At 50.8% G+C, this 25,124-nt stretch overlaps 1 protein-coding gene across 1 annotated transcript in view; it reads right to left on the bottom strand.

Annotated features, from left to right (window-relative positions):
- The window catches only part of LOC103697440 (OVARIAN TUMOR DOMAIN-containing deubiquitinating enzyme 5-like), a 28,971-nt gene extending 24,759 nt beyond the window's left edge, over positions 1 to 4,212 (bottom strand). Inside the window, exon 1 of the mRNA XM_039132564.1 lies at positions 3,942 to 4,212. Within this exon, the coding sequence (XP_038988492.1) occupies positions 3,942 to 4,048 (107 nt within the window). The 5' untranslated portion in view covers positions 4,049 to 4,212. The remainder of the gene's footprint in view (positions 1 to 3,941) is intronic.
- Between the last annotated feature and the right edge of the window lie 20,912 nt (positions 4,213 to 25,124).

Raw genomic sequence — 25,124 nt, 5'->3', positions numbered from 1 at the left:
TCCCAATCCTTTTCAAGTTTGGGTATAGTTACACCCTCTACAAAAATTAATGGGACGTATGGTCCATTAAGTATGGTGGTCCACATTTCATAGTCTTGTGCTTGGATGAATATTTTCATCCTTGCCTTCCAATATGAGTAGTCGGATCCATTAAAGAATGGAGGTCTTTGGGTGGACTGGCCCTCAATATGAGAAGATCCAAATGGGGTTGTCATTTTGATCTTTTACTCTTTGGGTAATAGAGTTCCGGCTCTGATACCACTTGTTGCCCAGATAGACAACCCAAGAGGGGGGGTGAATTGGGTTTTAAAATAATTATTACAATTAAAATGTTTGTGGATAACTAATTAATACTTTTTGCAAGTTGATTAATTAGGTGCTATGTGCAGTGAATGAAATGAAGGTAAGAGACAACTAAGCAATCACAAACACAAGAAATTTATAGTGGTTCGGAGCTAACCCTTGCTCCTACGTCCACTCCCCAAGCCTCACTTGGGAATTCACTATAACCCCTCGGATTACAGCCGGTTGTTTTACAAGCTCACAACCTAACTTGTTGTTTTGCGAGATCACAACGAACTCGGTCGGTTTTCCCAGGCTCACCGACTAGAACCACCCGATTGTTTTTCCAGGCTCACAATCAAACCCTTATACGTTGGTTTCAACCTAGGCTCACCAACAAACCTTTACACCCTTGATTCAATCCCCTGATTGAATCAAGTAAGGAACAAACGGTTTGAACAAAGACAAACAGAAAAATAGAGCTTCTAAACAAGCAGATATACAGCGATATAAATAAGAGAGAAGTTAAGAGCCCTCAAACAAATTTATGAAGATGTAAGGGAGGGCTTCTGGAACTCGAGGTCTCCTCTTGAATGTCTTGAAGACTTGAAGACTGAAGGAGACTCCTTTAATGCTGGGAAGAGTTGGTTGAATGGAGTTAATGGCCCTCTTCCTTCTTTTCCTTTGAAATCCTTTGGTAGATGAAGATTTCTTGTTTTCTTTGAATGGAATGTCGCTTCACTGCTTTGCTACAGTTCTCTGTGGCTATTTAAGCCATTCCCCACGGAAACTAGCCGTTAGACACAATCTTCTAGCCGTTCTGCACATTCTGCACATCCTGACAATGTTTCTGTTGGGATCGGAGTCGACTCGCGCGATCTGGAGTCGACTCGGCTGCAGCAGGAGTCGACTCATGCTTTTCTGGAGTCGGCTCGGCAACTGTTCCGGATTTGAATTAAAGTGCTCTTCTCGACTGGGAGTCGACTCGACTTAACCCGGAGTCGACTCCCCAAAGTCTGGAGCTGACCTGGCACTTTTGGAGTCGACTCATTCCAAGGAATCCATAGATGTATTCTTCAACTTTGCTCACTCGAGTCGACTCGGAAATTCTGGGAGTCGACTCGGCGCTCAGAGTCCGAACTTCCGATCTTCTGTCTTTTGACTCGTGCCGTCCTGAAGTCGACTCGAACTGTTTCGGAGTCGACTTGGCTCTCAGTATCCAAAAAACAGTCTTCTGTCTTTTTTGGGGTAGCGCTGCCTTGGAGTCGACTCGGACTTTGCGGGAGTCGACTCGGCTCTCAGTGTCCGAAAGTTGCTCTCTGACTTTTGCCTTGTATCACACTGGGAGTCGATTCTCGCTTCCTTTGGAGTCGACCTGCCAACCATTGGAGTCGACTCGAGTTCCTCAGGAGTCGACTCGGCTCTCAGGGTCCAAAATAACTTCTCTGTCTTTCTGTCTGTAACTCTCTGGAGTCGACTCGTGCTACCCTGGAGTCGACTCGGCAGTATCGTAGTCGACTCGCGTTCTTCAGGAGTCGACTCGTTGACAGGTTTTGAGTTGGATCTTTCTGTTCGTTTGTCTGTTCTCAGTCGGAGTCGACTCGTAATGTATAGGAGTCGACTCGAGCCTGTGTCAGTGCTTCTGATACGCTTGGAGTCGACTCGTAATCTCCCGGAGTCGACTCGAGTCTCAGACTTTGGTTCATATTGACTTCTTAACTTATCCAAAATGTCTTGAACCAAATCTAGAGACACTTAACCATAAATTTACAAGAATTTCACTGAAACACTAGATTGAATTCATTAGCAAACATAAGATATACTCAAATGCTTTGAGCTCATCAAAATCAAATAGGGTTATAATCAATCACTCCACACTTCCCCCTTTCTTCTCCCGCAAAGGGAGGAAGGTGATTTCAGGAGGGGCCGAGCCACGACCGGCGGCACTTGCGACCGACGCTCGCGGCCGAGCCCATGGCGTCCCTGGCCGAGCCCGAGGTCGGAGCCGACGGCTCCCTCATTCCCACTGCAGTGGGGAAAAAAACCCACCACCGCGGCCATGGCTGCGGCTGAACTCGCCGCAACCAAGGAAGGTGGCAGCTGAGCTCACTGTGCCCGAGGGAGAGGAGAAAGGGCCTCCGGCCGTCGAAGGCTGCGACCACGACTGCGGCCAAGCTCACCGCGTCGGATCCGCGGCCGAGAACACCGGTAGGCTCTTCCCTCTTCCTTCTTCCTTTCTTTCTTTCCGTTATCAAAAGGTAAAGGAACAAGAGTTAAGGTCTACCTTGCTCCGGAGATGCACTGCAACGGCCCTGCTCCGACGCCTCTACTCCGACTTCTCTGGTTCAAGGGTTCGATTTTCTGAGGAAGAAGGAGATCAATAACGGCTATACATAGGGCTCTTACGCGGTGGTAACAGCTTTAGGTAGGTAGCTATGGCTTCCTTCCGCCCGGCAGCTAGATCTCCCCGAAGTAGGAGGTGCGGCACCGCTTCCGCGGTCGGGCACCTGTCGTTCCGTCCGCCTGGCAGCTGGATCGGCCACCTTCTTCTCTAAAGCAGGAGGTGCTGGCCGTCCGGCTGGGCTGCCGACATGGGTGGGAAGGCCCATCTGGCAGCCCAAGCCCAGTTATCACACTAACCAACAAACCAAGAAGCCATATCCAATATAGATGTTGTTTGGCTATAAGGTTCAAGACAGAGAACCATCAGAACATTGCCAGCCCTCAACAGGCATCAACCATTCAAATTAGTGACAGATTCCTGAACAAGGCAACTATGGGGGAGAGAGGGTTGAGATGTAACCTCAAAAGTCAAATGGTGGTACTGCAACCTCTTATATACTTTAAGTTTAATAGCTCATGAGCAAGCCTATATGTCTAGGGTTCCTTTAGACTTGCATAGTATCACGAAGATGACAAGGTAAATACAGTTTGATATAGAGAATTTCATTTATCTCTAATGTACAATGGGTAAGCCACAGAAAAAAGTTGAAACTCAAAACTACAACTCATGTCCTACTTAAATCAAACAATTTGATTGTATTTTGAAAATATTCATGCCAAGCACATATCAAATCATAGAATTAGATGTAGCTTATACAGAATGCATCAGGAATCATAATTCATTGGTCTTTGCAGATAAATCATCCCATCCTACAGTCCATAAGACAGATTACGCAAGATGTATGACAAAATCATGCACAAAGAAAGACCCTGCATATGTGAACGTCTTCAAGAGCCTTTTATTTACATCAAGCATAAACACAAGATTTTCACCTAGAGATCGAAATTCATAACTAATAACCAATGTCCATATAATAACAAGCAAGCAAACAAATATCTCAATTAGAATAAAACAACCATAAACATTAAAAGATAATCTCGCAATGGAAAAGAATTGTAACGCTGCCAAAAAAGCAATTTTTTATTAACACAGTCATGACCAAAAGCCCAAAACAAACAACCAAACAACAAAACGGATCAGATTGCCTACAAATGGAGCAAATAGGCTTCGGACAACTGCTATCTCTCTTCCCAAAAACCAAGAAACCAATAAATCAAGTTAAAGCAAGCAAACAACAAATCCAAAGCATAGAATAAAACCAAAGAAATAGATAAACAGAGAGAAACAAAAATCACAACTATTGGTTGCTAACTACCTGTGCCTCGAGAGCATCTCCTCCAAAGACTCCAGCCTTCTCTCAGTTGTATCTCCCTGGAGCTCTCCTTGAGGCGTCCCTCCCTCGCCCTCTTCGGCTGCCGCCATTGCCAAGGAATCGAAGAGAGAGAGAGAGAGAGGGACGGGGGGGGGGGGGGGGGATTGAGGGATGGGTGGGTGGCGATAAGAGGAGAGAGAGTTCTAAAAGGAATCAAAGAGGCCACGGAGGCTGCAGCCCTAAGCGCCATAGACCTGGCCCCCTGGCTAGCTGGCCGTTTGGGGGACATTTGGCCGGCCCGTTAAGGAAATATGTTTAAATAGGCCCTGACATGGATCTTGACTACACATGGATGTGGTTTCATCCAAAGGAGAAAATTTTGTTAAAAATCTTAATGACAAAACTACATCAGCGTCCGGTAGAATCTCCAAGAATTAAAAGAATAATGTTTTGATGTTAGAAATGACTCTAACCCCGCTAGAAAAGGATGTTTTGATGAATTAATTATTTGTTATATTTAATAGGAAAACACATTTATCATTTTCTTGTCAACTTCTAGCAAGTATTAGTACAATTTTGAAAAGTATTTAAGATTTTTCAAGAAAACAATGGATCGATTTGTTGTTATATCCAAAAAAATAATAGCAACTAGACATAATCAAAACCTAAAAACTAACTAGTGGTCCTGTGCAAGTTTAATCTAGATTAGGCTATGTTTGAGGAGATTAAAACTTAACATAAACCCAAACAATAAAACCTTGGAAGACAATTATAAGATGTTAGCTTAATGAAGGGTGAAGGTATATGAGTCTTTAATTAGAGCATAGCTTTTATTAAACTTGAATTGGATGTAGTCACATGACATCAATGCAATTCACTTAGAAGATCTCTGAGATATGGCGGCACCATTGAGAAGAAACAAATAATAGTGATTGTTATTAAGATCTAAAGTATTAGTAATTCAGTTTGCATCGCTGTAACTCTCGACCATCTTAGGATATCTAGTGTATAGTAGAAAAATATTAAGAGTTTGTTTAAGATATCGAAATATTCTTTCTAGAGCAGTCCAATGCGATTGATTAAGATTATGGATGTATTTACTTAATCTCCCTATAGCATAGGCAATATCAGGTTTTATCCTATTTGCCACATTTAAGAGAGATCTAATAATCTAAGAGTACCTAATTTGATCATGAGGTTCACATAAGTTGTTTTTAAGGTGGACACTAAGAACATATGGAGTAAATACTGGCTTTTATTCATAGTAACAAATTTTTTAGACATTTCTTTTAGTGGAATGAGTAAGGGAGAGAACTATCTCTTCAATTAGATCTTTCACTTGGCGTTGGAGCTCTCTATGTTCTTTGGGACTCATACACAAGCAAGCTTGTTGAGGACGACGATGTGAGGCACAAAATCAATACAGTGTTGGATATCATGCATAGGTGGTAGTCGGACTAGAATCTCATTTGGCACAACATCAGCAAACTCTTTGAGGAGGGGTTTGATCACCTTAAGTAGCTTTGTTGATTCCTCATTCTCTTGTAGCACAATCAAGGCACATGCAACTTAAATCTCATTAAATGCCTTGATTAGTTTAGACTTGAAGGTGAAAGCGCTGATTTCCACTGGAGGCTTGAGGCGATGATCAATCTTTAATGGTGCTAGAATTATCTTTCATGCCATCATTCTCAAAAGAATAAATGTTCTTGAACCCATCATAAATAGCTCGTTGGTCATGCTGCCATGGACGTCCTAATAATATGTGATAGGCATGCATAGGAATAACATCGCACCATGTCTCATATCGATATCATTCTCTTATGGAAAACTGAACTAAACAATGCTTTTGTCACCTTCACTCATTGCCTTTCCTTAGCCATTGCATCTTGTTGGGATATGGGTGATCCTCGATAAGCAATTGCAACCTGTCGACCATCAATATAGCAATAATATTTTCATAACTTCCCCCATCTATTGTGATATCGTATACGTTACTGTTGCTGGTGGTCCAAACCGAGAACGATTGGCACAGCGATGTGAACGGGATTCCGTCTGAGTTGCCTTGGTTGGTGTTGGTTGTGCTCCACCTCCCACCGGGAAACCTGCAAGCAAGCCTCGCACCACCACTGGGGTAGTGGGGGCCCTCCGACGATCAAGTCAGAGGAGGTTGGAGGAGAAGGAGAGATAATTGCAGGTAGTAGGAGAATGCTCTGGAAGTTCTCGCTTACCTCCCCCCTTCTCCCCCCCGCAGCATATATACCAGGCTGGGGGGTCCTTCGGGGGGGTTGGTCATCGTGTGGCACGATGGAGTTGCCACTGACATGGCCGTTACAGGGCGTCGTGGGGCAGCGCTGGGTACGGCCGTGACAGGGTGTAGTGGAACTCCGCCTTGTACGGCTGTTACAGGAGATCGTGGAGCAGCGCCGGATACGACCGTTGCAGGGACAGAGGGTCGTGGCGTGCTTCAGGGGAACAGCCTGTCGTTGTCGAGAGGTTGCCGACTCGGGATCGGATTGCTGGATCAAGGGGCAGCCGACTCGGGGTCGGGCTGCGAAGCCGGAGACATCCGACTCGGGGTCGGATTGCTGGATCAAGGGGCAGCCGACTCGGGGTCGGGCTGCGAAGCCGAAGATATCCGACTCGGGGTCGGGTTACTGGATCAAGGGGCAGCCGACTCGGGGTCGGGCTGCGAAGCCGAAGATATCCGACTCGGGGTCGGGTTACTGGATCAAGGGGCAGCCGACTCGGGGTCGGGCTGCGAAGCCGAAGATATCCGACTCGGGGTCGGGTTACTGGATCAAGGGGCAGCTGTAGTCTTCTTGGGCGCGCGTGTCGGTCACGTGGGGCATGGTGGCTGAGTTCCCCCATAACAGTAGCCCCCCACTTCCGAGCCTGGAACCAGGAGGGGAACGGGTGAAGGAAGTGATGCTTCGAGATTGCAGCCATCCCTCGGAGAGGCGCGCGCGCTTCGAGCTCCCCGTCTTCTTTATGGCGTATGGCGGTTGTTGCTGACCTGGCAGTCTGAGGATTTCGGCGGACATCCTTCCTTAATGGCGTCGATTCGCCTTTGGGGCGCGAGCGACCCTTCGGCAGCCAGGCGTCCTCTGGCGTTACCGGGGCGTCACCCACCTTTCCGCCTATTTAACCGGGGGTCCTCCTCCATCCGCCTTTCTCCTTACAGACATCTTCGAGTTTCTCCTTTGCGCTGCCGTCATCGCCGTCGGACTGTTCGCTTGCTCCTCCTTTGACGCTCTCGGAGCTGTTCTTCCTTCTCTTCCGGTGAGTTGCTCCATTCTTTAATTTAGGGCTCTCCATACTCTCCTTTTGTATTAGTGTACTCCAGTCGTTCCGGTCTTTTCCCCCTTTTCGACCCTGTCCTGACCGTAGATTCACTGGCCATTAGGGATGGGCGAAGTGAGAGCAGACCGCATTAAGTCGGAGTTGGCCGCCGAAGACCTAGATAGGTTCGTGGCTCGATACCACCTTCCCGAGGCCTGCAATGTTACACTCCCGGGGCCTGAGGAGAGGATGTCCCATCCTCCTCCAGGGAAGGTTGCGATCAATGAGGGCATTCTTCAGGCCGGGTTCCGCTTTCCCCCCTCGGACTTAGTCGTTCAGGTGCTTCGGGGTTTAAGAGTGGCGCCGACGCAACTGGTGCCGAACTCATGGCGCGCCCTGACAGCCTTTCAGGTTCTCTGCCGCATGCACGAGGTTCCCGCCACCCTGAATGTCTTTTGGGAATGCTACGGCCTGAGTGGCCACCCCCAGGATAAAGGGTGGTGGTGCTTTGCAGCGTGGCGAGGGTGCGGCCTCGTCAAGGAGGCTCCCACCTCCATTCACGGCTGGAAGGAGCGCTTCTTTTTCGTTGACGCAGATCCCTCTTGGGGAATCAGGGCAACCTGGGAGACGCCGATGAAGTCCCCGATTGGCCTATCGAGGTTGTCGAGGGAGGAATCCGACGGCGTCGCCGTCTTGAAGGAGTTGGTTGCCGAGGGTCGGCCCCCCCCGGTGTGTCGCCTTATTTCCGAGGATACCTTGGTGAACGTCGGTCTGAGCTCGGTCCCCACTGACCGTGAGCCCGCCACCCTTTCTTTTTCAGCTCTGTTCTCCTCTTTCGTTTCGTTCTTTCCTTCAGTTTCTCAACCTCCGACCACCTCGTCCTTTTTGCAGAGATCGACGACGTCATGCGATCGGACAAGGCAACGGCTGTTGGTAGGACGTCCCTACTGGAAGCAGTCCGGAGGAATAAACGAGCTCCTCCGAGCGGGGCTCCACCGGCGAAGAAGTCCCGCCGGCAGGCGACTCCGACGCCGACAGACGGGACTGGACCCACCGATCAGGGGGACGCCGCGGGCGCGGACCGGGAGTTGACGTTGTATCAGCCCTCCGATGCCGAGACTACCGTTTCTCCGGAGGCATCACCCGGGCGCGCCCAAGATGGACGGGTCGGACGTGATCGGTCCCCAGCCCAGCCTTCGACTCGGTCGGCTCCGGATGATACGAGGAGGGACGCGCCGAGGCCCCGGCCGAGCAGGACCCTGTCAATTCCAGGGGCGGCCCCCGCCCCGAGCGTGGTCAGCATGACTCTTCCCCAAGCGATGGGTAAGGGTAAGGCTGCGGAACCACCGTCCGACTCCGGGGAGAAGTCGGGGTCGGCCTTCACTTTCGCCGGCGCCCGAAACCTCATCGAGACGGTACTGCTGGAGAAGGACCGCAGGCAGGTCCGGGAGATGAGGGTCCCTGACGTTGGGGCTGCCAGCTGCGTCTGTCTCATGTCGGTGAGTGTTCTTTCGGTCGCTTTTATCATTTATAGGCTCCGTTGATCCCCGCCTGACGCCCTCATTTTTCCTATCTCTTAGCTCGCCCAGTACATGATCCGCCTGGAGGAGTGTTACGAGGAACAGGCGAGGCTTCTGGCGAGGGCCGAGAGCCAACTGAAGGCAACAGCAGAGGGTGGTCAGGCTGCGGCGGGGAGGACGACCAGGGACCTCGAGACGAGGCTCCAGGTAGCCGAAGAGCGGGCACTCGGCTTCGCCGCCCTCGAGAAGCAACTGTTGGAGGCTCGGGAGCAACTCAAGGTTGCCTCAGGTCTCGAGGGCGAGATCAAGAAGGCGGAGGAGCGGGCCGAGAAGCAGTCCCGGAAGGCTGCCGACTACCGGGAGAGGTGGGAGAAGGCCCAGCGGTCAGCCGACAACGCCCGCAACCGGACCCGGTCTCTTGAAGCCAAGCTGGGCGAATTGGAGTCGGCTTTGGAGAAGTCCCGCGCGAGCGACCAGGAGCTTCTTTCGCGCCTGGAGGAGGCTGAGGCTGCTCGCATCGCTGCCGAGGCGAAGCACAAGGAGGCCCAGGCTGATCTGTTGAGGGTCTCCTCCGAGGCGGATGACCGGATTGTGGCGAAGGTCTTGGAGGCAAAAGCTCAGATTATGGAGCGAGCAGAGGCGACGCTGGCCGAGAAGAGTGCGGAGATCGAGCGTCAGGCGGTACAGGCTTATCGTCAGTCCGCCGAGTTCACCCGTGATATGTCGGAGGCGGTACAGGCCTATCGTCAGTCCGACGAGTTCGTCCGTGATATGTCGGACGCGGGGTCCGACTCCTTTGTCTTAGGCTTCGAGGAAGGCCTGGCAAGGGTGTCGGCTAAGTACCCCGAAATTGACCTGAGTGGGATCTCCCTTCTCGACTCCCCTCCGGCGCCATTGCCTGCTGCTTCTCCAACCGTCTCCCTACCCCCTGCAGACGTGCCCGGCGTTCCCGACCCGGGGGTTCCTCCAAGCTGACCTTCTGTATTTTTGTTCTTTTCTTTGTGTGTTGGCATTTTGCCAAGTTGTATGGGTCTCAGCCCTGAAACAATGAGAGTTAATGCAAATAGAGTTTCTTCATTTCACTTTCATCCTTCTTCTTTTTAACTCTTGGTAGCGTCTCACTGACTCCCGACTCCGAGGGTTAGGCCTCAGGAAATTCTTCCGGCGCTAAGCCAGGCATCCGAGGGTTAGGCCTCAGGAAATTCTTCCGGCGCTAAGCCAGGCATCCGAGGGTTAGGCCTCAGAAAATTCTTCCGGCGCTAAGCCAGGCATCCGAGGGTTAGGCCTCAGGAAATTCTTCCGGCGCTAAGCCAGGCATCCGAGGGTTAGGCCTCAGGAAATTCTTCCGGCGCTAAGCCAGGCATCCGAGGGTTAGGCCTCAGGAAATTCTTCCGGCGCTAAGCCAGGCATCCGAGGGTTAGGCCTCAGAAAATTCTTCCGGCGCTAAGCCAGGCATCCGAGGGTTAGGCCTCAGAAAATTCCGCTCGTTGATCGGCCAAGGCTGGCGCAAGCCGAGGCGACCGGTCGGGGCTTCAGGCTAGTCTACTCCCGGGATGATCATCGGGTTAGCCTGGCATCCAAGGGCCGAGCCTCGGAAAATTCCGCTCGTTGGTCGGCCAAGGCTGGCGCAAGCCGAGGCGACCGGTCGGGGCTTCAGGCTAGTCTGCTCCCGGGATGATCATCGGGTTAGCCTGGCATCCAAGGGCCGAGCCTCGGGAAATTCCGCTCGTTGGTCGGCCAAGGCTGGCGCAAGCCGAGGCGACCGGTCGGGGCTTCAGGCTAGTCTGCTCCCGGGATGATCATCGGGTTAGCCTGGCATCCAAGGGCCGAGCCTCGGGAAATTCCGCTCGTTGGTCGGCCAAGGCTGGCGCAAGCCGAGGCGACCGGTCAGGGCTTCAGGCTAGTCTGCTCCCGGGATGATCATCGGGTTAGCCTGGCATCCAAGGGCCGAGCCTCGAAAAATTCCGCTCGCTGGTCGGCCAAGGCTGGCGCAAGCCGAGGCGACCGGTCGGGGCTTCAGGCTAGTCTGCTCCCGGGATGATCATCGGGTTAGCCTGGCATCCAAGGGCCAAGCCTCGGGAAATTCCGCTCGTTGGTCGACCAAGGCTGGCGCAAGCCGAGGCGACCGGTCGGGGCTTCAGGCTAGTCTGCTCCCGGGATGATCATCGGATTAGCCTGGCATCCAAGGGCCGAGCCTCGGGAAATTCCGCTCGCTGGTCGTGCGCCTGTCGCTCGCCGCCCGACGGGATTTTTCCATGGCCAGCTGCGATTGTATTTCTCCTCCTCCCCAAGCGTCGCCTGGGGAACACCAGATGGGCATTAAGTGCTAATTAAGGGGTTACCTGGGAAATCGGATCGCCAGTTGCTGCTCGCGAGGAGTGTCAGTTAAGCGGCCGCGATACGCGCGTTCTTCGAGGCGGATGCGGCTTGGGGCGCGAACGGAGATACGTGGACCTAGGGGTACAGGCCACCCGGAGTGTCCTGCGCAAAAAATGCGATTAAGGAGAATGACGCTTAGGAAATCGCGGGAAGATACGCCTTGAGAGCCGGATCGGCTCCGGATTCAATGCGCCCGCATTTATTGGAGCCACCCGTATCGGAACGACTGGGGGGCCGCAGTTTGGCTATAAATATAGGTGCAGGTACGATGGAGCCTGCCAAGCCGGAGCTGTTCAGGTTGCCATGGATCGTGGGCCTCCTCTCCGGCGCATGGTTGAGAGACCCCTGCCGAAGGAACGGGAGGCGCGCCCTTCGCGACTTCCGCCAACTAGCCGTTTCATCTGGGATCAACAAGGAGGTTCTCCCCGGCGGAACTCCGCTCTAGGCATTTCATCCGGGATCACGTCTCCCCTCCTTGAAGTTCGGCCTCCCGATTGAGCTCCGCACCAGGTGCTTGATCCGGGACCGCGCCTCCATATGCTCTTCCCGCTTGTATTCCTTCTCTCCCCTAACACTGGGGAGGACCGGAATATCCCTTGGAGGTGGCGTTCCCCTAGAGGCAGCGGGAGCTTCGTCTGCGGCGGCTCCTCATCCTCTTCGTGGGGCGTGGATGGCGCCTCCGGTTGGAGGCAGTGTGGACTTCTCCTTCGTCCACTTCTTCTTCATCCGCGCCGGCTCTTCGTCTCTTTCGTGAGACGCCGATGGCGCCTCCGGTTGGAAGCACCCACTTCCGACGGAATTGCAACCGCTTCGGATGGAGGTTTCGGGATCCCAGATCTTCAGCTCCTTGGAGTCTCCACCTCTTCTTTACTTTCTTTACACCCTAATTCCCCTCTGGGAATTCCTTGTAATCACACGAGCACGCCGTTGTAACCAGAAATTATTGAAATGCAAAGTGTTATACATTTTTGAACTGTCTTTCTGGCATCGTCGTTCTACTGGTAATACATCCGCAGGTTAGCGGAATTCCAGCTCCTTAGAATTTCTCGACCATCTAGGGCCTCCAACTGGTAGGAGCCAGGTCGGTTTACCCAGCGAACCTTATATGGGCCTTTCCAATTTGGCGCTAGCTTCCCACCTTCCGCAGGTCGAGATGCTTTAGCTCGCCTTAGCACCAGATCTCCGATTCTGAAAAGCTTCGGTCGGACCTTGGAGTTGTAATATCGGGCCACCCTCCGCTGATACATCGCCATCCGAACCTGCGCCATTTCCCTCGCTTCTTCCAAGAGATCCAGGTTCCCTCGGAGTTGTTCCGAATTGGCCTCGGGTCGGTGCGTGGCCACCCGAGGTGAGGGGAGTCCGAGCTCCACGGGGACAACGGCTTCCGTGCCATAGGTTAGGCTGAAAGGCGTCTCCCCGGTAGGGATCCGATGCGTGGTCCGATACGCCCAAAGGACATTCTCGAGTTCTTCGACCCAAGCTTGCCCCGTCCGACCGATTCGCGCTTTGATTCCTTGGAGGATTGTCCGATTTGTGACCTCGGCCTCGCCGTTGGTTTGGGGATGCGACACAGATGTGAACCGATGCTCGATCCCGAACTCCTCGCAGAAGTCACGAAAATGCTTGTTGTCGAACTGTCGCCCATTATCCGAGATGAGGACCCGAGGTATCCTAAATCGGACAATGATGTTCTTCTTCACGAACTTCCGGACTTGCACCTCCGTGATAGTGGCCAGCGGCTCTGCCTCCACCCACTTGGTGAAGTAGTCGATTGCAACAATCAAAAATTTCCGCTGAGCTGAAGCGACGGGGAATGGTCCGAGGATATCCATTCCCCACTGGGCGAAGGGCCAGGGTGCAGTGATTGGTGCCAAGGGGACAGAAGGGACTCTCTGGACGTTGGCGTGGCGCTGGCAGGCGTCGCATTTCCGTAGATGATCCTTTGAGTCCTCCAACAAGGTAGGCCAATAATAGCCTTGCCTCATGATCTTGTGCGCCAAGGACCTAGCCCCCAAGTGGGATCCGCAAACGCCTTCGTGGACTTCGCCGAGGACGTAGGCCGCTTCCGAGGGGCGGAGGCACTTTAAGAGGGGGGCGGTGAACGAGGTCCGATATAGCCTCCCTTCGTTGAGTACGTAGTGGGCGGACTTCATAACAAGTCGCCGAGCTTGATCTTCGTCTTCAGGGAGGATCCCTTCGGCGAGGTAGGCGACAAGCGGGTCCATCCAAGACGGCTCCGGGTCAATCGCCATCACCGCTCCAGCCTCGCCGATGCTCGGGGCATCCAGGGTCTCCAGGTAGATCGCCCTCGACAAGTTGTGCGCGTCTGCGCTCACTAAGCGGGACAGCCTGTCGGCCCTGGCATTTTCACTTCTTGGGACCTGCTGGATGTCGACACTGCCGAGGTCGGGAATGAGTGCTTGCACCTTCCGGACGTAATTCTGCATGGTCGGATTCCGGGCTTCGAACTCCCCACGGACCTGCCCGACCACCAGCTGGGAGTCGGTGAAGACCTTCAGGCGCCGGATGCCGAGCTCCTTGGTGAGTTTGAGTCCCGTGACTAGGGCCTCATACTCCGCCTCGTTGTTGGTCACTGGAAATCCGAACCTCAAGGCATACTCGGCTATCACTCCATCAGGGCTGGTGAGGACCAGCCCGGCCCCTCCACCTTCGGGGTTCGACGACCCATCGGTGTGAAGCTTCCAAATCGGGAGGTCGAGGCTAGGTGTTTCCGGCGACCTAGGTTCCGCCTCCTGCACTGTGCACTCAGCGAGGAAATCCGCGAGCGCCTGGGCCTTGATAGCGGGTCGGGGCTGGTAGCGGATGTCGAACTCACCAAGTTCTACTGCCCACTTCACCAGCCGTCCTGCATTCTCAGGATTGCTGAGGATCTGCCGCAGCGGTTGATCGGTCAAGAGGGTGACAGAATTGGCCTGGAAATAGGGACGAAGCCTCCTGGTCGCGGTCAGCAGCGCGAAGGCGATCTTTTCAGCCTTCGTATACCGCGTCTCGGCATCCCGTAAGACCCGGCTGATGTAGTACACAGGCTTCTGGAACTTTGCCTCTTCCCGAACCAGTACCGCACTGACTGCGGTTGGAAAGACCGCCAGATAAAGGTAGAGCATCTCTCCTTCTTGCGGCTTGGACAGCAGGGGAGGAGACGCCAAGTATTCCTTGAGCTGGTCGAATACTGCTTGACATTCGGCCGTCCAGAGGAAGTCTTTCGGGCGTTTCAACACCTTGAAGAAAGGTTGGCAGCGTTCGGCCGACTTTGCCACAAATCGTCCGAGCGCGGCGACCCTCCCAGCGAGCTCCTGAACCTCCTTCACTTTGGTCGGAGGGGACATATCTTGGATGGCCTTGATTTTGTCAGGGTTGGCTTCGATCCCCCGCTGGTTGACAATGAAACCGAGGAACCTCCCGGCCGAAGCGCCAAAGGCGCACTTCGCTGGGTTCAGCTTCATGCGAAACTTCCGCAGGGTGGCAAAAGTCTCCTCCAGATCCGCGATGTGCTGGTCTGCATGGCGGCTCTTCACCAGCATATCGTCCACGTACACCTCCATGTTCCGGCCGATTTGCTCTTTGAAGATTTTGTTGACGAGGCGCTGGTAAGTGGCGCCAGCATTCTTCAGACCGAAGGGCATTACCTTGTAACAGTACAGCCCCCGGTCTGTTATAAAGGCAGTTTTCTCCTCGTCCTGTGGAGCCATCATTATCTGGTTGTAGCCGGAGAAGGCGTCCATGAAAGACAGCAGCTGATATCCGGAAGTCGCGTCGACCAGTTGGTCTATCCGCGGAAGCGGAAAGCTATCCTTGGGGCATGCCTTGTTCAGGTCGGTGTAGTCGACGCACATCCTCCACTTTCCGCTCGCCTTCCGGACAAGTACGACATTTGCCAGCCATTCGGGGTAGCTGTGTGAATGCCGATTGGGGAATTCGAATGAAACATCCTCCGTTGACGATGATTTCCGTTCTCTTTTGTCTTGTTGGTCTCGAACATGGCTGTCAGTCTTCAGTGAAACTGACGAGTACGGGAATCCCAATTTGCCTACGGGGCTCTTCATTCTGAGACCTCCCTTATGAATCCTGCCACCAAGAGCTTGTCTACCTCCTGGTCGACCACTCGGATCCGATCCGGGGCACAGTGTCTCTTCTTCTGCTTTACTGGTCGGTGGGTTGGGTCGACGTTGAGGGCGTGAGAAATGACCTCCGGGTCGATCCCAGGTACATCGGCCGCCGACTAGGCAAATACATCGGCGTTGGCTCGGAGGAATTCCACCAACCGAGCCCGAGCTCCCGGGTCGAGATTGGTGCCGACCCGGACCGTCCGGTCCGGGCGACCTTCCTCGAGGGGAACTTCGATCACACCTTCGGCCGACTCCCCGTGCCGCAAGGCCACCTCGTCTCTGGCGTCGAGGGACTCGACGCTTAAGGCTTCTACGGGCTTCTTCCCTTTGAGAGTTGCTAGGAAACATTGCCTTGCGGTCGGTTGGTCACCTCGGACCTCTCCAATCCCGGCCGCCGTGGGGAACCGCATGAGCAAGTGGTACGTTGAGACCACCGCGCGAAGGGCGTTCAGTCCGGGTCGTCCGAGGATAGCGTTGTAGGCCGAGGGAACACGGACGACCAAGAACCCGAGCCGCACCGTGGCTTCTGCGGGTGCAACGCCCGCAGTCACAGGCAGCTCAACGGCACCTTCGGCCGAGACAGCGTCTCCAGTGAATCCTATGAGGGGGGTGGATGTTTTGTGCAACAATTGTCTGGACAAGCTCATCTTTTGGAAGGCCTCGTAAAACAAAATATCAGCTGAGCTTCCACTATCCACAAGAACACGCCTTACATCATAGTTTGCCATAGTGAGGGAGATCACCATGGCGTCGTCGTGGGGGGTCTGAACCTCCTTTACATCTTCATCACAAAAAGTGATTACATTACCGACCCTCTGCCTCTTTACGACGGCTGCCCTTGATGCTTCAGTCGAGCCCCCCGCGTTCCTCTCGGGCCGGGGGCAGCCCCCAGTGATAGTATGGATCACGCCCGCGACGGGTCGATTCTGCTCCCGAGGCTCCGGAGGGGCCGGGTCGGCCGGACGCGGGTCTGCGGGGGGACGTCGGTCGTTCGCATATCGACCGAGACGCCCTCGGCGGATGAGAGCCTCGATCTCGTCCCGAAGCTGGAAGCAGTCTTCGGTGTCGTGGCCGTGGTCCCGGTGGTACTCACAGTACGCCCGAGAGGGCCTCCTCCCAGGGATCTTCTTCATCTGTCTCGGGACCGGGAGGTCCTCCCGCCCCTTGATTTCCATGAGGATCTGGGCCCGGGGAGTCAGGAGAGGGGTGTACCGGTTGAAACGTCGGGGCGGAGAACGAGGGCGTAGGGCGCCGTGGTTCCTCGCCGGCGACGGGCTTCTGCGCCGACGTTGAGGCGTCGGGCTCCTCCCCTAGTGTGCCTCTTTTCGCCTTTTCTTTCCGAGCTTTGGAGGGATCTCGGCGGCCTCCTTGCTCCGGTGGGCGGCCGCCTCCTCGGCGTCCGCATACTGGTTCGCCCGGGACAACAGCTCCGGGAAGCTCCGCGGCAGGCGTTTGTCCAGGGAGAAGGTGAGTCTGCCCTTTCGGAAGCCACGCTTCAGGGCTGAAAGAGCCACCTCCTGGCTCAGGTTCCGGACTTCCAACGTAGCCTTGTTGAAGCGGGTAAGATAATCCCGCAAGCTTTCTCCCTCGTTTTGCCGGACATCAAAGAGGGAGTCGGAGACCAGTCGCCGCCGGCTACTGACGGCGAAATGGGTGATGAAGAGGCGGGTAAACTGATCGAAGGACTGGATCGAGTTAGCCTCCAAGCCGGCGAACCACGCCCTTGCCGGGCCACGGAGGGTCGCCGGGAAAGCCTTGCAGAGGAGAGGACCTGATGCTCCGTGGAGGAGCATAAGGGTCCTGAAACTCTCGACGTGATCCCGCGGGTCCGCCGCCCCGTCATAGGGCTCGATCGCCGGCATTTTAAACCCCGGCGGATTCAGGGTCCGCAGGATCCTCGAGGCAAGCGCCGGTTGGGAGGAGATCTCCAAGTCGGCGAAGGGATCTTTAGAGTGGCCCTTCAGGACCTGGAGTTGTCGGTGGAGATCGTCCACCCGCCGGTCCAGGGAGCGCGACCGATGGGTGGGAGACAAGGAGCACCGAGAGGGAGACCGACTGGAGCGCGGGTTCCTTGAGGACTGGGGGGTCTGGGAACGCGCCCGGGCCCGCCTCTCGTACCCCGCGCAGCTCCGATGGGACGGTCCCGGCAGAATGGACCGTGCTCGAGAATCTTCCTCGCGCCGGCGCTCCTCCCCATGGGAGAGGAAGGAGCGCGGGTTAAGGAGGACAGGTGAGCGCTCAGGGAGCAGCGGCTCCTGGGCCCGCTGCGGCGCCCGAGACATCACACCCTGCAGGTTCTGCACCGCCTCCGTGAGGGTGCGAACCTGCTGGGCTAACTGGTCGAACTGAGCGGCTTCGACCATCTGAATGGGGGGTGGAACGGTGGAGTGTTGCTGAGAATGTGTTGGAGACGCAGCGGCCTCCCGGCCGGAGGCGCGAGAGGCCCCGCGACCGGAGGCATTGGAAGCTCCACGACCGCCTCGCCGTGCCATTACGATCGCTCTAAGATTCGGGCCCTTCCTCTAGCGCCAACTATTGCTGGTGGTCCAAACCGAGAACGATTGGCACAGCGATGTGAACGGGATTCCGTCTGAGTTGCCTTGGTTGGTGTTGGTTGTGCTCCACCTCCCACCGGGAAACCTGCAAGCAAGCCTCGCACCACCACTGGGGTAGTGGGGGCCCTCCGATGATCAAGTCAGAGGAGGTTGGAGGAGAAGGAGAGATAATTGCAGGTAGTAGGAGAATGCTCTGGAAGTTCTCGCTTACCTCCCCCCTTCTCCCCCCCGCAGCATATATACCAGGCTGGGGGGTCCTTCGGGGGGGTTGGTCATCGTGTGGCACGATGGAGTTGCCACTGACATGGCCGTTACAGGGCATCGTGGGGCAGCGCTGGGTACGGCCGTGACAGGGTGTAGTGGAACTCCGCCTTGTACGGCTGTTACAGGAGATCGTGGAGCAGCACCGGATACGACCGTTGCAGGGACAGAGGGTCGTGGCATGCTTCAGGGGAACAGCCTGTCGTTGTCGAGAGGTTGCCGACTCGGGATCGGATTGCTGGATCAAGGGGCAGCCGACTCGGGGTCGGGCTGCGAAGCCGGAGACATCCGACTCGGGGTCGGATTGCTGGATCAAGGGGCAGCCGACTCGGGGTCGGGCTGCGAAGCCGAAGATATCCGACTCGGGGTCGGGTTACTGGATCAAGGGGCAGCCGACTCGGGGTCGGGCTGCGAAGCCGAAGATATCCGACTCGGGGTCGGGTTACTGGATCAAGGGGCAGCCGACTCGGGGTCGGGCTGCGAAGCCGAAGATATCCGACTCGGGGTCGGGTTACTGGATCAAGGGGCAGCTGTAGTCTTCTTGGGCGCGCGTGTCGGTCACGTGGAGCATGGTGGCTGAGTTCCCCCGTAACAGTTACTATGTGAAGTGTATTTAGTATGGAAGATGCTGTGATGTAACTAATCTTCTTTATCAGCTACCATAGTAGTATTAAGGCTCCCGCACTCCACCAATGCTTCACCTTGATCGATATATTCCAACTCTTCTTTACCTTGATTTTCATTGTCCCACTTAACCAACTGCTCTTCCTCTTCTTCTTTACCTTGATATCTCTTCTGCATATTAAGTTGCTGATATTTTCACCAAAGGTCTTCAATACAACCGCATTCAACTTTTACAGTCCAAGCTTCACATTCAACTGAATGCTCATGAGGGGGGATAATAACGTACTTTAAATTCTCTCGATTCAAATTCAATTTTTGAATTCAAATTATTGTTGTAATCTTCTCCTTATTTTTCTCTTAGTTTCTCTCTATTCAAATTCATATTCAATTCTAAATTGTTGCCATAATCTTCACCTTATTTTTTTCCTATAATCACTCTTGTACATGCTATATATAATACATAAACAAATCCCAACCGATTAAGTGGGATTTTACCCATCACATTGTGTCTCTTTTACTAAGAATCTTGGCTTCTATCTCCAAGGGTCTTTACAAATGCTCTTTTTCGGAAGCTAGAAGGTATCTTCGTGTCTTTGCATATAGTTTGGTTCATCACGTTTTGGGATCAATGCGCCTCCAAGAGACCATCCAAGAGAGGTGCCATCTTTAGGAGATTTAGAGACTTAGTCAAAGTCCTAATTAGGTTAGGAGTCCCTAAAATTCTGTTTGCTAGAGTTTATCTTTTGCCAACCTTTTTCTATAAAAGGGGAGGTATGATGAATCAATAACCCATGAAATTTTTGAGAAATATTTAAGTATTCAAGTGTTCTTCATTGGGGAGAGAATCCTTTACGTGCTTGGTGAGACTTCATGTAAAATTGGAGAAGAAGGTGAGACTCCTTCCTCTCAACGGGTTGGATCTTTTGGAGGTGAGATTCTTCCATTAGTCGAGTAGTTATCCTTTTTATTTCTACTTTAATTATCTTGTTATCTGTAGTTTTCATCAACATCAGATCCTATTCCATTCATCTATACCAGCTACATAATTTTTAGACTTTAGTTTTCACCCCAAAATCTAAACAATTCAGTCGCACGATCAATTCAGCCTTTTTCCTTCTAGTCGCTGCCACCCAATTGCATCCATCCAATCCAACCTCAAATCTCCTTACTTCAATCCCACGAGTTACCATCCTTTTTATTAGAACCCTAGCTGCCATCATGGGAGAAAAAGAGAGAGAGAGAGAGAGAGAGAAACATCATCATCTGAGGTTCAAGATCCTTTGCCACATCCAGGCTGCGCCATATCTCTTCTAGCTTTCAAGGAGATTATGGAACCTTTTAAAGCTGACAATTGGATTATAGAGATGGAGAAAGCATTCACCGTTTAGAGATGCTAGGATGATGGAAAGATTCTTTATGCATCATACATGTTACAACGTGAGGCATTTAATTGGTGGCAGATGCTGAAACATAAATATGAACAAGATAGGAGCCACTCACTTAGAAAAGATTCCAAGGAGTATTTTATAATAAGTATTTTTCTCGGAGTGTAAAGATACAGAAAGAGCAAGAATTTATTTATCTAAAACAAAAAAAATATGACTGTTACAGTTGTAGTAAATGAGGCCTTGATAATTGAAAGGGAAGTTACTGAAGAACAGACGAAAAGAGAAAGGAATCAAAAGAAGAGGAATAGGTCAAATGAATCTCAGAGACAGAGCAATAGAAACTCCAAAAGTTCAAACAAGAGATCAACAAGTAACAACCATGAGGATGAATCATAAAAAATATTCCAGATGTGGTGGGAATCATGTTGTAAATGATTGTCGCTGGAACACCGGTGCATGCTTTGGCTGTAAACAAAAGGGTCATAAAATAGCTGAATGTCCACAAAGAAAGGAGAATCAACCTGCCTAGACAACTAAACAAAATAAGATGGGGAAAGTCAGAAAACCCAGACCCAAAGAAGGGTTTATGCTCTCACACAGCAAGACACACAGACTTCTGATGTGTTAGCGATAGGTATTAATCTAGTTCTAGTATTTATTATTATTTTTTGTTTAGTCATGCCAACTATTCTTTGTTAGATGACTTTATGCTGCTAGGAAAGATTAAGTGGCTGCATAACATTTTTTTTTATTAACTATCAAAGAAGAATATGAACTTTTAAATTTTGGAGGTATACACCAGGATTAAGATGTAGCAATGCATGTACTAATAAGTAGGTAATTTTTGAAAAAAAACTAGATTTGACATGGGTATGTTGAGATTTAAATTAGAGTTGCACAACGGAAGCATGGTGAATTGAATTATTTGACACTAGTCAAATAAGATCACTATGACTTTGAGAAGTGTTATGACTGGATTTGGAAGAAGCATCCTCTACTTGTGACACTATAGAAACAAAACTTTTGTAGATGATTTTTTTTTTCGAGGAGGAAAATGTGGAACCCGTGGACAAGGTCGGGTCCACTTGACTGACCTAGCCACATTTGCGCCATCCTCACATGAGGATCGAGAGGAAGACTCCAGTCGAAGTCTTCTTCCTCCCCGATTCTGAAGAGATTGGAAGTCCATCGCGATCCTAAGATCGATTGGATAAGGCTGGGATCAGCTATTTAAGATCTCCTCCCTTCTCCTTCGAGTTCACTCATGCTTGAGCCCCCAATCTCGTGCTTCTTTTCTAATCATCTTCTTTGATTTGTCACCGGAAGGAGCCATCGGGACCCTCACCGGACCAAGGTAGGTCTTCCTCTTCTTCTTGTCTCTCCCTTTCAATTTTTTGTTAGTTATGTTTCACCCTATTTCAGGCCGGCAAATCACCAAAAAACTGCCTGAAACAAGGGATCCCTATTTCAGTCCGTTTTCCCTCTCCACCAGCCGTCGGCTGCCGTCTATCGCCGCACACAATGGGCGGCCATGAGTCCCTTGACTTGAGCACCACTACAACCACCCTCTCCCTCTTCCTTCTTCTTCTCTTGGCTAGAGAGAGAGACCTTGTTCTCTCTTCCTCTCTCCTTTCTCTCTTTTCCCCACTTTCTCTCTCTTCCTCTCTTTTATTTCTATATTTATAAAGTTTTTCTCTTTTGATACATGGCCAAACCCAAACCCCTGATTAAACTTGGACTTAGATTCTCTCTTCCTTCTCCATCATTTCTCTCTCTATAAAGATTTTCTCTCTATCTAGACTTTCTCTCTCTATTCTCTCTAGAGATGATAGTCTAGTAAGATACTTCTCTTCGTGATTCTGGGTTAACCCTAGTGATGGTCCCGACCTAACATCGTAGGGCAGTGTGTCAACCCCATGTTTGCCTCTACATTGGCATTGTTGACCCTAAAGGATTTATTTTGATGATGCAAAATAACTGAATAAAAAGTTAACTAACCTATTGCTTTGAGTTTAATTGATTAATTTCAGAAGTAAAGAAAAAATTCTTTAATTACTATTAAATGAAGATCATCTATTTGAAGCTCCATATCAAGAAGCTAAACTCCAAAAGGTAATGAAAACATTCCTTGGAAGCTCACATATAAGCACAAAATTTTTCATCTTGATCTACTAGAAAAGTCAACCCCAAGTTTGCAATGAGTTGACTCTGATACACTATTGTTGTCTAATACATCTTCACAAGCTAACTTCAGCAGATCACAAGTCGACCCTAGATCAGTCTCAGAATATAGAATGAAAATCATGAAATTCAACGAAGTAGTGAGTCCACTGAAAGTACATGAGCCAACTCTAGTCTAGCAAGAGTTGACCCCAAAGAAAAGCAAGCCGACTCCTAAATGGCCATAGGAGAAAGACGGAGAGCTGAAAGATTCATCGCATTGGCAAGTCGACCCATGGGAATCCCAAGCCGACTCTAAAAAAATAAGATCCGACCCAAGATAATAATGAGTCGACCCTGAACGGCCATAGTAAGAAGCCAAAAAGCAGTGAACACTTAGTTTACTAAAGAGTTGACCCTAGAAAGCAATGTTCGACCTCTAAACTGAGAGAGCCAACTCCACAATGACTATAGTAAAAAGGCAGAGCGCAGCAAAAGCTACAGCAAGTTTGTGATGACTCCTGAAGATTATGAATCAACTTCTGAAATATCGAGTCAACCCCAAAAAATGGTGAGTCTACCCTTCTATTCTTAACAATAGTAACAATTATTTTTCTGTGAATCAGAATGGTTGCTTTCATCTCACAACAGCTCTATTACTTGTCTAACGACTATTAGAGTGTTCCAACCATCTCCAAAGAGTATAAATGCATAGAAACATCAAAGAAAAAAGAGAACTCAAGCATTACAAAGATAAATCTACTGGCGTAAGAGAAGAAAAGCAGAAATAGAGAGCTTTAAAGAGAATATCATTAAAGAGCTTTCATTGCAAGATGAAAGATCACATGTTAAACATTTGAGAGTTAGTGAAGAATCTTCAAGAGCAATAAAAGTCAACCAACAGAGTCTAGCTCCATTTATTATTTTTGTATTCATTATTTAGGAGTTTTACTTTACTGTGCTTAAATTCTTTCATACTTTGTTGTATCAAATTTTAGGGATTGAAACTTGGGGAAAAAAGTCCATCCAAACATGAAATTGGATTATGAAGATTTTGGTTGATTTTCTAAAAAAATCAACTAGGTTGATTGTGAGTTCGAGTAAAACAATCGGTGTAAATTTTATGTATTTGCATTACTTGCTTTGCTTGCAATAATTATTCTGCATAATTACTTAGTGATCATTTGTTGAAATCAATATTCATCTGTTAAGCATTTAATTCTTCAACATTTAGTTAAAGTTTTTTGAAAAACCACCCTCTTTTGGGCTGCATAGCTGGGCAATAGGAGTACTTGTCGGTCCGTGCATTTCGACGAAGTCTGCCAGGAAGTGCTTTTCCAAGAAGAAAAGGATGCATGATGGTCGTAAGCTGCTCTGTTGCCCAGAGATGGTCACCCAAGAGGGGGGTGAATTGGGTGTTTTAAAACTTTTTGACTAATTAAAACAAACACACACAAGTGTATATGCTAAAGTAAAGTTAAAGCTATACGCACAGTCAATCGCAAACACAACGATTTATAGTGGTTCGGAGCTTCCACTGCTCCTACATCCACTCCCTAAATATCTTTGGGAATTTTACTATAATCCGCGATTACAGTCCGGTAGTTTTGCGAGTGCACTACCCAACTCGTTGTTTTACACCGGGCTAACAACGAACCCTACAACCCCCCATTTAACCTAGGCTTGGGACGCCTATCCCTTGTTCCAAGTCCCTTGACCGGAACAAGCACAATAATCAATGTTTTACAAAAGATTTGAAAGCTCTTAAGAAGCAAATATAACAATGAGAAATAATAAAACCCGAAAGAACCCTTTGAGCCGTTGGAAGCGTGGGAAATGGTGGTTCTTCCGATGTGGATCGCGTTGGCTTGAACGTGAGCTTTGAATGCCGAGTGGGAGAGAGTAGTTGAGCACGAAATCAGATGGAAAAGCTTGGATGCACTTGATTTCTTCTCTTGAAAGCTCTAACTCCCTTAAAGCTCTTTTTCTTTCTTCTCTCTTGAATGATCTTGTGTTGGATTGGTGAGAAGTTGTTGGAAGCACTTAAGAGCTCCCTTTTATAGCCCAAAAAGCAAATAGATCCGTTAGACATAAAGACATAGAAGTTTGAAATTCAAACAAACCTGTAAAAGTGTGTCAGTCGCGTCCCAGGCGCTCCGGAGACGTCTCCGCTTCAACGCGAGACGTCTCGGCTGTATGAAATTACTTTTGACGATGTTGGGAGTCGACTCGGTGCTTTACGGAGACGACTCTGAGGATGAACAGTTTGAATCCTTGTTTTTCTGTTTTTCTGAGAGAGTCGCCTCGGCACTTTACGGGGATGTCTCGGGATGTTTATGCTTTTTGCATGGGGACGACTCCGCTGCCTTGGGGACGACTCCGCTGATTTATCTCCGAAAAACAAGTCTTCTGGAATTCTCTGAGAGAGTCGACTTCGCTACTTCGGGGACGTCTCGGCAGTTCTGTCAACGAAAAATATATCCTCTGGAATACCCTGAGAGAGTCGACTCCGCTACCTCGGGGACGACTCCGGAAGTCTGCTTTTTACTTGTGGGGACGACTCCGCGTCCTTTGGAGACGACTCGCGCGCATCCTTTGAAATCGGCCTTTCTGCCGCCTCTGAGAGAGTCGACTCCGCAGTGTCGGGAGTCGACTCCGACCCTGCGAGACGCCTCGCCAGGTGCCGGGGACGTCTCCAGACATGCCAATTCTGCCTGTTCGTGCCAGAGACGTCTCTGAGACAACCCGGAGACGTCTCGGCTGTCCCTGATCTGTTTTCTTCATCTCAAAAATTCTTCAATAAATCCTTGAAAAATATGGAAACTTGCCTAGACATTTCTTAACAATATTCTAATTAAGCACATGAAATCCTCAATTAAATTGTTAAGAT

Source organism: Phoenix dactylifera, chromosome 12 (genome assembly GCF_009389715.1).
Source record: "Phoenix dactylifera cultivar Barhee BC4 chromosome 12, palm_55x_up_171113_PBpolish2nd_filt_p, whole genome shotgun sequence".
Taxonomy (NCBI): Eukaryota; Viridiplantae; Streptophyta; class Magnoliopsida; order Arecales; family Arecaceae; genus Phoenix; species Phoenix dactylifera.
The sequence above is the reverse complement of the archived record's forward strand: the minus strand, read 5'-3'. Positions and strand labels throughout refer to the sequence as shown.